At 36.5% G+C, this 12,318-nt stretch overlaps 1 protein-coding gene across 2 annotated transcripts in view; it reads left to right on the forward strand.

Annotated features, from left to right (window-relative positions):
• The window catches only part of SPATA17 (spermatogenesis associated 17), a 179,400-nt gene that overhangs the window by 38,269 nt on the left and 128,813 nt on the right, over window positions 1-12,318 (forward strand). For both annotated transcript variants that reach the window (XM_029935652.1, XM_029935653.1), the window contains exon 5: window positions 1,427-1,530. In XM_029935652.1, the coding sequence (XP_029791512.1) occupies window positions 1,427-1,530 (104 nt within the window). The remainder of the gene's footprint in view (window positions 1-1,426; window positions 1,531-12,318) is intronic.

Here is a 12,318-nt window from a genome sequence, read left to right on the forward strand (position 1 = left end):
TTATAGATCCTGCTGCATTCAAATTATAAAAAAAATTAAGCTCAACATATCTAGTTTAAAAAACATAGACCTGGGGGATAAAACCCAATGGACAAATGTAGAGTGTCTAAATTAATCACCCTTTCCTATGAAAAAAAATAATGTTTAGAGAAGGTGTGTGTTCCTGGCTTAGCTTGCTGTACAAAACATTGGAAGGACTTCATGTCCAAAAAGAGAATCACTCCTAAAATCTTAATAATTCCAACATACATGTAAACTGCCATAAAATGTTGAGGAATGAGGTTAAATATTCATGCAAGGCTAAGTTAATTCTTTTTCATTTTTTGCTATTTCTTTTTCCTCTCTCTTTTAAAGAAATTGATGTGTTTTGTTTTCCAAAAACTAAGATCTATGCATTATTATTATTTTTTTTTCTGATCCGTAGTCCGACACGTTATCCATTGCGCCACTGGCCTGTCCCTTATTATTATTTTTTTTTCGCTTTGAATTTTTCCAATAAGAATTATGTTAGCAAAGGTAAAACGGAAGGAGGCTGATTCTCATGATTACTAGAGCATAAGAAGACATCGTGTAGTAGCCCACTTAAGTGTGTTCTCTTTAGCCCCCACATCTGCCTGTCATCTAAAAAAACAAAAACAAAACAAAACGAAAACATAGGTACTTTCAACAGAAAAGTTCATTGTTTGAAAATTGCATTTCACTGTGTTCTCAGCCCTATACAGTAATGGCTTAGAGAATGGGCTCTGAAGTCCTGATCTAATTCCTGGATCCATCACTAATAGCTCTGCAATTATGGGGAAATTATGCAACTTCTCTTTTTAGCAGTTTCCTCATCTGTAAATAAGATAAGAATATTTCTCATAGGAGTGTTCTAAAGACTAGATGGCCAAATACAAGCAAAAGTCTTAGAATAATGCCTCACATATAATAAAAACTCAGTAAATGGTAGTTGTTACTGCTAAGGAACTATTAAAATGTCATGATGACGATATAAGACATTTTGTTTAAAGATTTTCGAAATTTCAAAAGCCCACGTGAACATTGATTTCAATGAGATCAAATACAACCTTCAAGCCAGTGGCTATGAAAAATTTTTAAAATCTATTTGGTTAGGAAATAGAAGTGGTAGAGATTGATAAAGCAAATTATTAATTGTTCAGTAGGTAATTTCACATATAGTGTTTGTGAAAAATTATAAATGTTTTAAAATACAATAACCAACTAGTATGTTTTATTTCTTAATATTTTATAATAAATCTGAGTAAAATTTCCATTTGCAACTATATGTACTGTTATGTTAGTGGAAAAACCTAAGACTTTATTTGATGTGAGATATTATCCATCATTGCCTTGAGTTTGAAGACCTATTAATGTTTTCACTAAAAATGCCCACGGGTGTATTTTATCTTTTTGTTTACCTCAATAGATTCAGAAGCAATGGCGAGGCTATCGAATTCGGAAATACTGCTTTAATTATTTTTATTATAAGGAGTACCTGAGGGCTGTTTCAGAGACCAATGATGCAATTAGGTGAGTAGTCTACTAGTGAAAATTTTAGAAAGGTTACTTAACAGATATTGACCATTACCATACTTAGAAATACTTGCCAGAGGTCTGATATTTTAGGTAGAGACACATGCTTCTCCTTACCTTAAAAATGTATTGTTTTGGGGTGCCTGGGTGGCTCAGTCGGTTAAGCGTCCGGCTTCGGCTCAGGTCATGATCTCACAGTTCATGGGTTCAAGTGCCACGTCTGGCTCTGTGCTGACAGCTCAGAGCCTGGAGCCTGCTTCGAATTCTGTGTCTCCCTCTCTCTCTGACCCTCCCCTGTTCATGCTGTCTCTCTCTGTCTCTCAGAAATAAATATAAAACATAAAAAAAAATTGTAATGTATTGTTTTGACGTTTTTAAATATATTGTACTCTTGACTACAAGTTAGATTATTTATGTGTAGAGTAGGCCTATCTGGGTTCTATGCAAAATAGTTTCAGTAAAGTTAACTCATTTTGAGATGGATTTATTTGTAAAATGATTCCATAGGTGAACATTTAAGTATGACAAGCCTCAGGTATATTTTGAGGAATGTGTTCAATAGCAAGAAGTTAACCTCTCAAAGGAGAAAATATCATGAAACATAATTAAAATGGACTGCTTTACTGTCGGCTTTTATTTCTTTGAGCACATAGAAAGCACCTGGATTTAGGTCATAGGATGGCGTCTTTTGTAGATTTATGTGAAGTAAAGCTATTGTAACACTATTCTTTAAGTATTAACTTCTCATATAACTTCAGATGTAGTTTTTTCCTCTTGTAATACACTCCATTCTAATAACATGTAGGTGACCATAAGCTTATAATATTTTTAGATAAAAAGGAAAGAATAACTACTATCAGTTGCAACTTGTGTAGTTGTTTTAACTTTTTTCATATGCATTGTCTTATTTTACTTTTAAAATTCTTTGAACTAGAGGGAACAGTGGCACAATAAATTGTTAAAATAAGATTTTGCCTGAGACTCTAAAACTATATGTAAGAAATATCTGAAAACTGATTTTTTCAGCTTTTAAGTTGGGATATGTTGTGTATGTAAGAGGATCTGGTCTTTGGAGATTAAGTGTCGGCTCTTTGTGAAGTCGACTTCCTTGGCAACGGCACTGAAGATCTGAGAGGGTTACATCAGGATTTGGTCAGTTGGAAACGTTGGAAAACTCAGAAACATGTGGACCACAGTGGACTGCTATTTAATTCCAAAGTCCTAGAGACGGGCTGGCTCTCTGCAAATGGCAGGCAAGAGCTGCCAGAATATGCAGGAGAGGGAATTTGAGCAGGGGTACGACTGAGATAAAACAAGTAAGGCTCTTAAAACACAAAAATTGAAGAGGTGCTTCCTGGCAGGGCCGTGCCAGCACCAACACTGTACTCTTACAATTGAGAGAGCATCCTTAGATTTTACACTGGAGAGGTCTCTCTTACTTCACCCTAGTCCCATCACTGAGTAGGAGAAGGTCCTCGAAGAAACAAGTAAGCGAAAGGCTGTATTGTCTATTGGACAAATATTTCCATTCATCCTTATTTTCTTCCTGGTTTTACCGTGTGTATCTTTAGTTACCAAGGAATATGGTTTATCAGTGCTAAGAATTAGCTTTAGTCTAATATTCTTTCCCATATTACAGACTTATTCTTTTTTCAACCTCTCTAAGAGTTTTTAAGCCGGAATGGAAGCTGGATGTAGCAAATGTGTTTAAATTATCTGCTAATCTAAGTAGATATGTTGCTTTTTGTTTCTGACCTATTGCCATGTTATAAAATGTATTTTTCTTAATAAATAAAGCAGTTCACCAGTTACAGGGTACCTTATTGATGTAATAAGGTACCTTACATGATACGGTAGGGCTCTCAAAGCTCTCCCCCTTCTTCAGGGGGAGTCCGTGATGAAAACAGCGTAGAGGTCAAGAGATTCTCACGTACTAGGGGATGAGCTGGGACAAAGATTCCCTGGAAGTTGAAGGAGTCTCCCTCTTGTGCTCTCACTAGGGCCAGTGGTCTAGAGGACTCTTGTTCCTTGGAGGCCATATGGACCATAATGTTCGCTATCCGGTTGCTATAGCCAAATTCATCATTGTACCAGAAAATGAATTTGACAGTGGTCACTGAGGGCAATGCCAGCCCCAGCATCAAAGGTGGAAGAGTGAGTGTCACAGTTGAAGGTTCAGGAGACAACCTGGTCCTCATTGTAGCCCAGAATACCCTTGAGGGGGCCCTCAGATGCCTTATTGATGTCATTATATTTGCATTCCCCAGGAGACAAGTTAGATATATGACTGACACTGATGGGGTGAGGACTCAGAAGACCATGCCAGTGAGCATCCCATTCAACTCTGGGTTGACTTTACCTACAAACTTGGTGGAGCCAATAGAAGCAGGGATAATGTTCTAGGCAGTTCCTTGGCCATTACACTACAGCTTCCCAGAGTGGCCACCTACAGTCTTCTGGGTGCCAGTGATGGCATGGACTGTGGTCATGAATTACTCCACAGTGCCATGGATGACCTTGGCCAGAGGGTCACACCGTTGGTGATGCAGGAGGCATTGCTGACATATATGTTGTAGTTCATGCCAGTCACCAACATGGGGCATCAGCAGAGAAAATGACCCTCTTGGCTCCACCCTTCAAGCCCAGCCTTCTCCATAGTAGTGAAGACACTACTATGTAGTAATGGACACTACGATATATTTAGCACCAGCATCACCCCATTTGATGTTGGCAGGATCTTATTCCTGGAAGATAGAGATTGGGTTTTTATCCATTGATGACAAGTTTCTCATTCTCAGCCTTGACTGTGCCAGTGAATTTGCCATGGGTGGAATCATACTGAAACAGGTACATCATTAGGTTGAAGTCAATGAAGGAGTTGTTGATGGCAACAGTATCCACTTTGCCAGAGTTCAAAGCAGCCTTAGGGCCAGGCACCCACTATGGGCAAATCTGTTTACTCTGACCTTCACCACTGTGTCTCAGGGAGGTGAATGGCCCTGCACAAGAAGATGGAGCTGTTTGTTGAACTGGGAGGAACAGAGGAGATATACTAATATTTAAACCATCATTGTGTGCTAGAACTATCTCTAAGCCATTGTTGTTATTTTGATTTATTAGTAATTATATCAGTATTTTATATAGTATACTTACATTCACTTTTGTATGTATGATTAGTTATAAGTTTCTTTCTTGTGTTATAATTTACAGGTATTGTTATCAGGGTTTTGCTATATTTATTAGATGAACTATGTGATCATATGGCATGGTGATCCGAAAGCAAAAAGACTTCTGTTTTCTGTCTACTCAATGCTCAATACTTCTACTCACCAAATGTGTAGGTTTTGCATGCCAGGCAATCTCTGACACCAGTTAAGCGTCCTACAATTGAACCCCATCCAAAAACACTTATCTGGTGATAGCATCAGAGCCTGCAGGTTAAGGGCTCAGTCCCACAGGAGGGTCTCATTCCCCATCCCCACCCAAACTGCAGATGTCAGTCGCCAGTGGTATGTCCGCAGGTTACCCACAACTCCTGTCCAACTTGGCTACAAATCGGAGATCCAGAGGGCCTCCTCCTGAAGATCAGTCCTTTGCTAGAACAGCTCAAGAACTCAGGGAAACAGTTTATTTACTGGATTACCACAATCAATTTAAAACATTTTTATTATCTTGAAAAGAAATTCTATACCCTTTTGTAATCACCTCCCCATTTCTTCCCAGCCCTGATCAGCCACAAGGAACCCTTAATCCAGTTGTTACCTCTAGAGACTTGCCTCTTGTGCACATTTCATATAAATTGAATCTTACAGTGTGTTTTTTGGAGGTTGTTCTTTTTTGTGTATGTGTGATTGCTTTCTTTCACCTAGCCTGATGTTTTCAAGGTTCACTCATTTTGTTGCATATAACATTGCTATATTCTTTCTTCTTGCTAATTAATATTTCATTCTGTGGATAAACCACATATTACTTATCTCCTTATCACTTGATGGACATGTGAGTTGTTTCTACTTTTTGACTATCATGAATCATGATGTGATGAACATTTATATGCAAGTTTTTGTTTAGACATAGGCTTCCCTTCCTCTTAGGTACCTCATGAAAGCTGTAGGCTAACAAACATAAGAACTGAGCAGCTAAAAACATTGACTTTGGAGTCAGACTGATGTGTATGAGTCATGCTACTTTCTAGTTGTTACTTAATCTTACAGAAATTAGGTTTCTTCATCTGTACATTGGAGCAGTAGTATTTACTTTGCAGAATTTCTGTGAGGCATGCAGTACATGAAACACTGATCATATACCTGACACTCAACAAGTAACAACTATTATTATGAAGGACAAAGTAGAAAAAAAAGCAAATGTTTGTAAACATGTAATTCCCTACAGTATATAAAAAAACATTTTTTATAAAAAAAACATTCAATTTTATATTAGACTACTTTTAAGTCAAAGAAAATAAACATAATTTTTTAAAATTAGTTTGTGTATTTTAAAGAATTTATAGAAGGGAGGCTCAGTTGGTTGAGTATCCAACTCTTGATTTTGGTTCAGGTCATAATCCCGGGGTCGTGTGATAAAGTCCTGTGTCAAGCTCCGTGCTGAGCCTGCTTACGACTCTCTTTCTTTCCCTCTGCTGCTCACGCTCTTTCTCACTAAGATAAAGTCAAGTAAATAAATAAATAAATAAACAAACTTATGGAAACATTAATTGGTGAGTACAATCTAAATCATCAGTAACTTTGTGACATTAAATCATGGCTAAGAATTGTTTTTCAGAGAACTGGAAGGAAAAGCAAAAAATGGGACTTAGTACCAAAGTTGGGAAAGATTCAATAAATGAATACATAACTTATTTTTTTTAATGTTTTATTTAGTTATTTTGAGAGAGAGAAGGAGAGAGCACAAGCAGAGAAGGGGAAGAGAGAGAGGGAGAGAGATCCCAAGGAGACTCCTGCCAGCGCAGAACCCGATGCTGGGCTCGATCCCACAAACTGTGAGATCACGACCGGAGTCGAGATCAAGAGCCAGACGTTTAACCAACTGAGGCACCCACGCGCCCCACAACTTGTCTTTTTTAAAAATTTATTTTACCTTTTTAAAGTAAAAAGGAAAATATGTCAACATAATACATGCATATTATTAAATATATTACCTATTACCAAAGGTTTATAATAGACAAAAAAATTGCTTTGTCATATCCTTACTAGATTCCTGGTCTTAACCACTTTTATTCTGTTAGCTATTTCTTTTTACACCAACTGTTTCTAAACTATATACTTATCTGATCTTTTAACTTACCTTCACAGAATATGGTAAATGAGGATTTAACTTTCATATTCTTTTCATCTCCACGTCTGTCTATTTTTAGATAAATCAGTATCAGTGTTTACATGATCATGATTATAGAAGTAGAGGTCCTTACAAAGGCAATTAATGTAGGATGAATATATTTACTTTATTCCATTTTTTTGTTAATTTCCATGTTTCTTATTTTTTTCTTCTTGCCCTATATGCAAATTATATCTGCCACTGATTGCTGTCCAGGCATTCTATCCTATTAGGAATTCACTAAGTCCCCTTTCCTCTGGAGCCTGTCCTTCTTGGCCTCTCCATCATCCTGTTCCAAGCAGACCGCATTTTCTTTCAACATGGTGCAGATTTCTTGAGAAGGCATCTCTTAACTTTCTTTCACGTGGGCTGAACTCCCTATTTTGTGGATCTGTGGTATCTTTTTATGATTTATTTTCTTTGAAAATATCCACTTTGAATTTTATAGATTTATAAACTGGTAGAAGAATTTACATGAAACTAATCTATATCATAAGGGACTCACAATACTCACAATATGGTGTAAAATTATCACTTACTGTGACCAAGATGGAGATGATAATACATGTAAATCAAGATTTGTATATATATGCAGATATTATTACTATGTATTTAAAACCCTCAATCTAAAGTCTATAATAAAAAATTTAAAAAATTTATAGTACTAAATATACTATTGAAATATATACTCCTGAAACATAAAGGCTGCCTTGCATTCCCATAGGTAGAAAAAGTTCTCTCAGAGGTGACAACATCCCCTCAAATCATTAAATTCGGTCCTTCATAGTTTTGGAGAAGAATGGCATATGGATTTATCATTAATGGGAACATCATTTTAATTTTAACATTATATTTAAGAGTTCTTGGATTATTGACATGCTTGCCAAAATACTAAATCAGAGAAGGAACTAAAATGCTTTTTGTGACTTTTATGAAATGACCCGTGTAAGGATAGCCTCCAGTTCTTTCAGGATCCCTGTGCGGCTCTGCGGTTTTGTCATGGACTGGGCTGTGTGCTTGGTCTCCTCAGTTATTTTGAAATCCGTATGTCCATACCCTTTACTTGGCATATTAAATACTGACTTTGTGTTATTGGCCTGTTGCTATTATTTATATGTGAACAACTTCCAGTCGAACAATGAGAAATTCTTGGTTTCTAAAATTCAGAATTCCTCTCTCTCTGTTATATTTCCTGTTAAACTATCAGTGTTTGTTCCCAATGAAGATGGTCACCATCCAGAACTCACAGCTAACAGCTTGCCGTTTCAAAATATTTATATCAATATTTGTGGTAAATGCTGTCTTTGTAGTCTGCCAATTTACATTTGTTTTCAAGGATAAAGCAAAAAATGTTGAGTGATTTTTTATGAATATTCATCTAGTTTCTAGGAAACTCAATTCAAAAGATTTGAGCTTAATCTCTCATCCTTATCCTGGTTATCTGGAACCCACAATGTGACCACCATTATACTCTAAGTAATCTTTCTCTGGCATAAAGACCCATAGAATCAACGAATGCATTAGGCTAATGATAAAACTGAAGAACATTGAGATCATTTAACATTGTGTATCAGGGAAACACAATACTGAATAGATTTCTAGTTCTCTGGAGTTGAAGACTTAATACATTGAACTGTCTAGGCAGCACATTTCCAATTGTGCTTTGATTAACAAAGAAATAGAAACATGAAGGAAATCAGCATATCTTTTCAGACTGGTAACATCACAGCCCCCCAAACTGGAGCAGGAACTACTAGAGTGAAAACCTACAGAGTAGGTTGGCATTGTCCTTTCATATGCTGTCACATATGGATTCTTCAGAACTTTCACCAACTTCATTTTAAAGTCACAATTAATATGGGAAAATACTAATGTAAGCAATGAGATCTGGAATATACCCAGTCTATCAATATTGGGTACATATTTGGTAATAACTTCTCTTTAGACACACACACAATGTAGACAAAAAGCATTTTAACTGAGTAGTTGCGTAAGTGGTGCAAAACATAAAAGAAGTATTTAATTATAGGCTCATCAAGAATTTCTGGCTGTTGTTATAACATATGTATGTGTTTTTGGTAAATAACAATAAGAGAAAGGTCAATCTGGTATGTGGTAATCAGAAATGTCATCATTATCAAGCGAAAAATCTATATGGACAAATTTAGACATTGTAAACAAAGATAAATTCAGTAAATAGACTAATCACAGTAAATTATATTTACTAAGCACCTATTGTGACATGGTGTTTTGTATGTTATCTATCTGTGCAAAACTCCTTTGGGGATGTATATTGTTATATTTTGAAGATAGAAAACTAAGACTCAGAGTTTAAGTAATTTGGGTAAACTCATACAATTAAGTAGTGGTAGATCTGGAGATTAAACTCAGTATTTTTTCTTAAATCAAAACAGATAGCCTCTTTGTACTTTTGAATTATTGCCAGTTGTATCAGTCATGTTTCAGTTGTGACGTATAGTATCAATAGGCTCACTTAAAACCCAGTACAAACCTCTTGTAAATGAATTGCCTTCCCTGCTGCTGGGGATAGAAAATGAAAAACTCTCTTTCTTAGACTTTCTTGCAACAGAAGTACCATATGACTTGGTCATGCCCAATGAAATTAAGTATTAAAAGTAATAGAACTAAATGAGAATTTGACTATTGGAGGCAATTTTGTGTCAGATTAAAAACCATTATTATATGGTGTTAAATATATTTTCAAATCCCATCTGTTCTACCAGGTGATATACATCATTAACAATTGAGGCTGTGGCCTTAATTGAAGTAGTAGGTACATTTCACAATATTGGTGTATGCTCTCTTCTTACCTCTTTCAGCAAATTTCTGTGAGAAATAGATGAACTTGGAATAGACATAGCTAATCTACAAGCAGAGATGGAAGGTAGTACTGCTTTGCTAAGGGCAGTGCTCTCTGTGTGCAGTGTGTATTTAATGAGAATCTTACCATTTGGAACCTTGTGGTATTGTAAAATCCAACTGGCCCTGTACCTCAAAGTGATGTGATTATTAGCAGTGGCTAGGTAGATTAGGACCTTAGCTGGAGATAGCCACCAGACCTTGATAGGCGTATGGGCCCGAGATAGATATCAGAATAAAGATACCATCTTGTCTGATAATGGACCATGTAATTCCTACCAACCATCCTGATGATGACACCTAAGCATCAAAGAGCCATCAACATGGCATTTTGCTGGTCAAAATATGAAAGATGAGAGCTTAGAAATATGTCTACAATCAAAGCTGCTTTTGCCTTAAAGGCATTTGCCTATCTGAAAGAACATTTGCCCAGTTAAAAAAAAAAAATGGAAAGGAAGGAAGGAAGGAAAGAAGGAGGGAGGGAGCTAAAGAAAGAAAGAAGGAAGTGAAGAAAGGAGGGAGGTAAGGAAGGAAGGAAAGAAAGAATTAATGAAAGAAAGAAAAGAAAGAAGGTAAGGAAGAAAGAGAAGGGAGGAAGGAAGGAAGGAAGGGAAGGAAGGAAGGAAGGAAGGAAGGAAGGAAGGAAGGAAGGAAGGAAGGAAGCAAGGAAGGAAGGAAGGAAGCAAGGAAGGAAGGAAGAGCTATGCTTTTTGGTAGCTTTACAGGATCAAGAGTAAAACAAATTCCAAATCAGGGCAACCAAAGGTAGGAATTCTGATTAACCTCCCCCTGTTCTTTCATCGAAAATCCTCAAATTCTTTACCTTTGGGTAAGTAAGTGGAAATAAACAAATCTAATGAGAGATTTGCAGTCAGATTGCCACTTACCTGAGCGATTCAGGGAATCTCAAGTCTTGAATTTGAACATAGAAGCTCCTAGAGTAATAGTGACCAAGGAACCTGGCAAAATCTTATGAAAACCTCTCTAAGAGAGGATGCCATAATTCTAGGCCTAAAATCATTCTTAAAAATCAGTTTTCAAATACATTGACCTTGATAGTAAAAGTACCAGGGACTTAGGAAAACAGGAAATCATGAGTGGTAGGTAAGTAAGTAAGTAAGTAAGTAAGTAAGTAAATAAATAAATAAATAAAGCAGACTCACAAAGCTTTCGTATATTGGAATTATGAGAATCAGACTATATGCTAGGCAAATTTATTATATTTAAAAAATAAAATCCAAGCCTGAAAAATTTGTCAGACTAGTGAATTACTGTCTTGCCAACCCAGTCTATTGCTTTGGATGGCTAGAGGCACTGGCTGCTAAAGGACTGAGTAAGTAGCAGAGCATAGAAGCCAGGGTCTAAGACCGTAAAGCTGTAGGCCTGAAAACCATGTCTAGGCAAGATCTTTGGTTGTGGTTACTTGCTCATGGAAATTGACCAGAAGCAAGGAAACCGGAAGCCTTCTATATGGTCAAGGGTGTTTGCTGCTCCCGGAATTCTAACCTGACCAGCTACAGCCTACCCTCAAGCATTCATGAGGTTCCTAAGTTTGTACCAGCAGGCTCTTACTGGGCTACTAGAGTGGTGCAGTCCCCAGGAAGTTAAGCTCTCCGTGTCCTGCTTCATGTGTGATCATGGAGTATAGGAGACCAGGAATATTCTGTCTACTCAGGGACGTAACCCCTCCAATAGAGACTCTTCACTGTATCTGTGCAAAAGGATGCAATATTTGCTAGGGATCAGTAACTGCCATTTCTTGCTCATCTTCCATTTATCCTAATGAAAGGTTTTTATTGTGTTTAATTCAATCCTTCTCTACCATTGAGTGCTGGATATGTTGAAGAAAGATCATTTGTAAGTTAGTTTAGTTGACAGAGATACCCACACCTGATGGACAGGTCTGCCCATGACTTTAAGCTAAAAATGTCGACCTTTCCATTTTTTTCTGTATTTATATTTATCAATAATTTCTTTTTTGGTTTCTCCTTGGCATGATTTTAAAAATAGTCACCCATATTTCTTTTAATATTGTAGGTTTTTTTCTGTAATTTTTAATATTGAATCCAATGGAATCTACTTAATGTAAGGAGTAAATTTGAAATGTGGTTTAAGATTTTTTAAATGGGTAACAGGTTATTGCAAAGTATTTATTAAATAATTCGATTATTTTTCACTAGTAAGTGTCATCTAATCACATACTAAGTCCTCACATGCACTCAGGTATATGCCTTGACTGTTGATGCCATCTGATTTATCTCTCACTTAATAATCCTATAGAGTATTACATGGCTTAAATACCTATTTTAGTATTTCAGAAGATGCTGTGGCTATTTTTTCTTAATTTTCATCCAACTAAATTGAAATCATTTTAGCATGTCTCAAAAAAATATCAAATTGGGATTCTAAGTGAATTTAAATTAAATTTGTAGAATAGAGAAAAATACTTTTATAATTTTTTTTCTCTCCATAATATTTTATTGTCAAATTGTTTTCCATACAACACTCAGTGCTCTTCCCCTTAAGTGCCCTCCACCATCACCACCACCTCTTTTCCCCCCTCCCCCTTCCCCC

This window comes from Suricata suricatta, chromosome 3, assembly GCF_006229205.1.
Source record: "Suricata suricatta isolate VVHF042 chromosome 3, meerkat_22Aug2017_6uvM2_HiC, whole genome shotgun sequence".
Taxonomy (NCBI): domain Eukaryota; kingdom Metazoa; phylum Chordata; class Mammalia; order Carnivora; family Herpestidae; genus Suricata; species Suricata suricatta.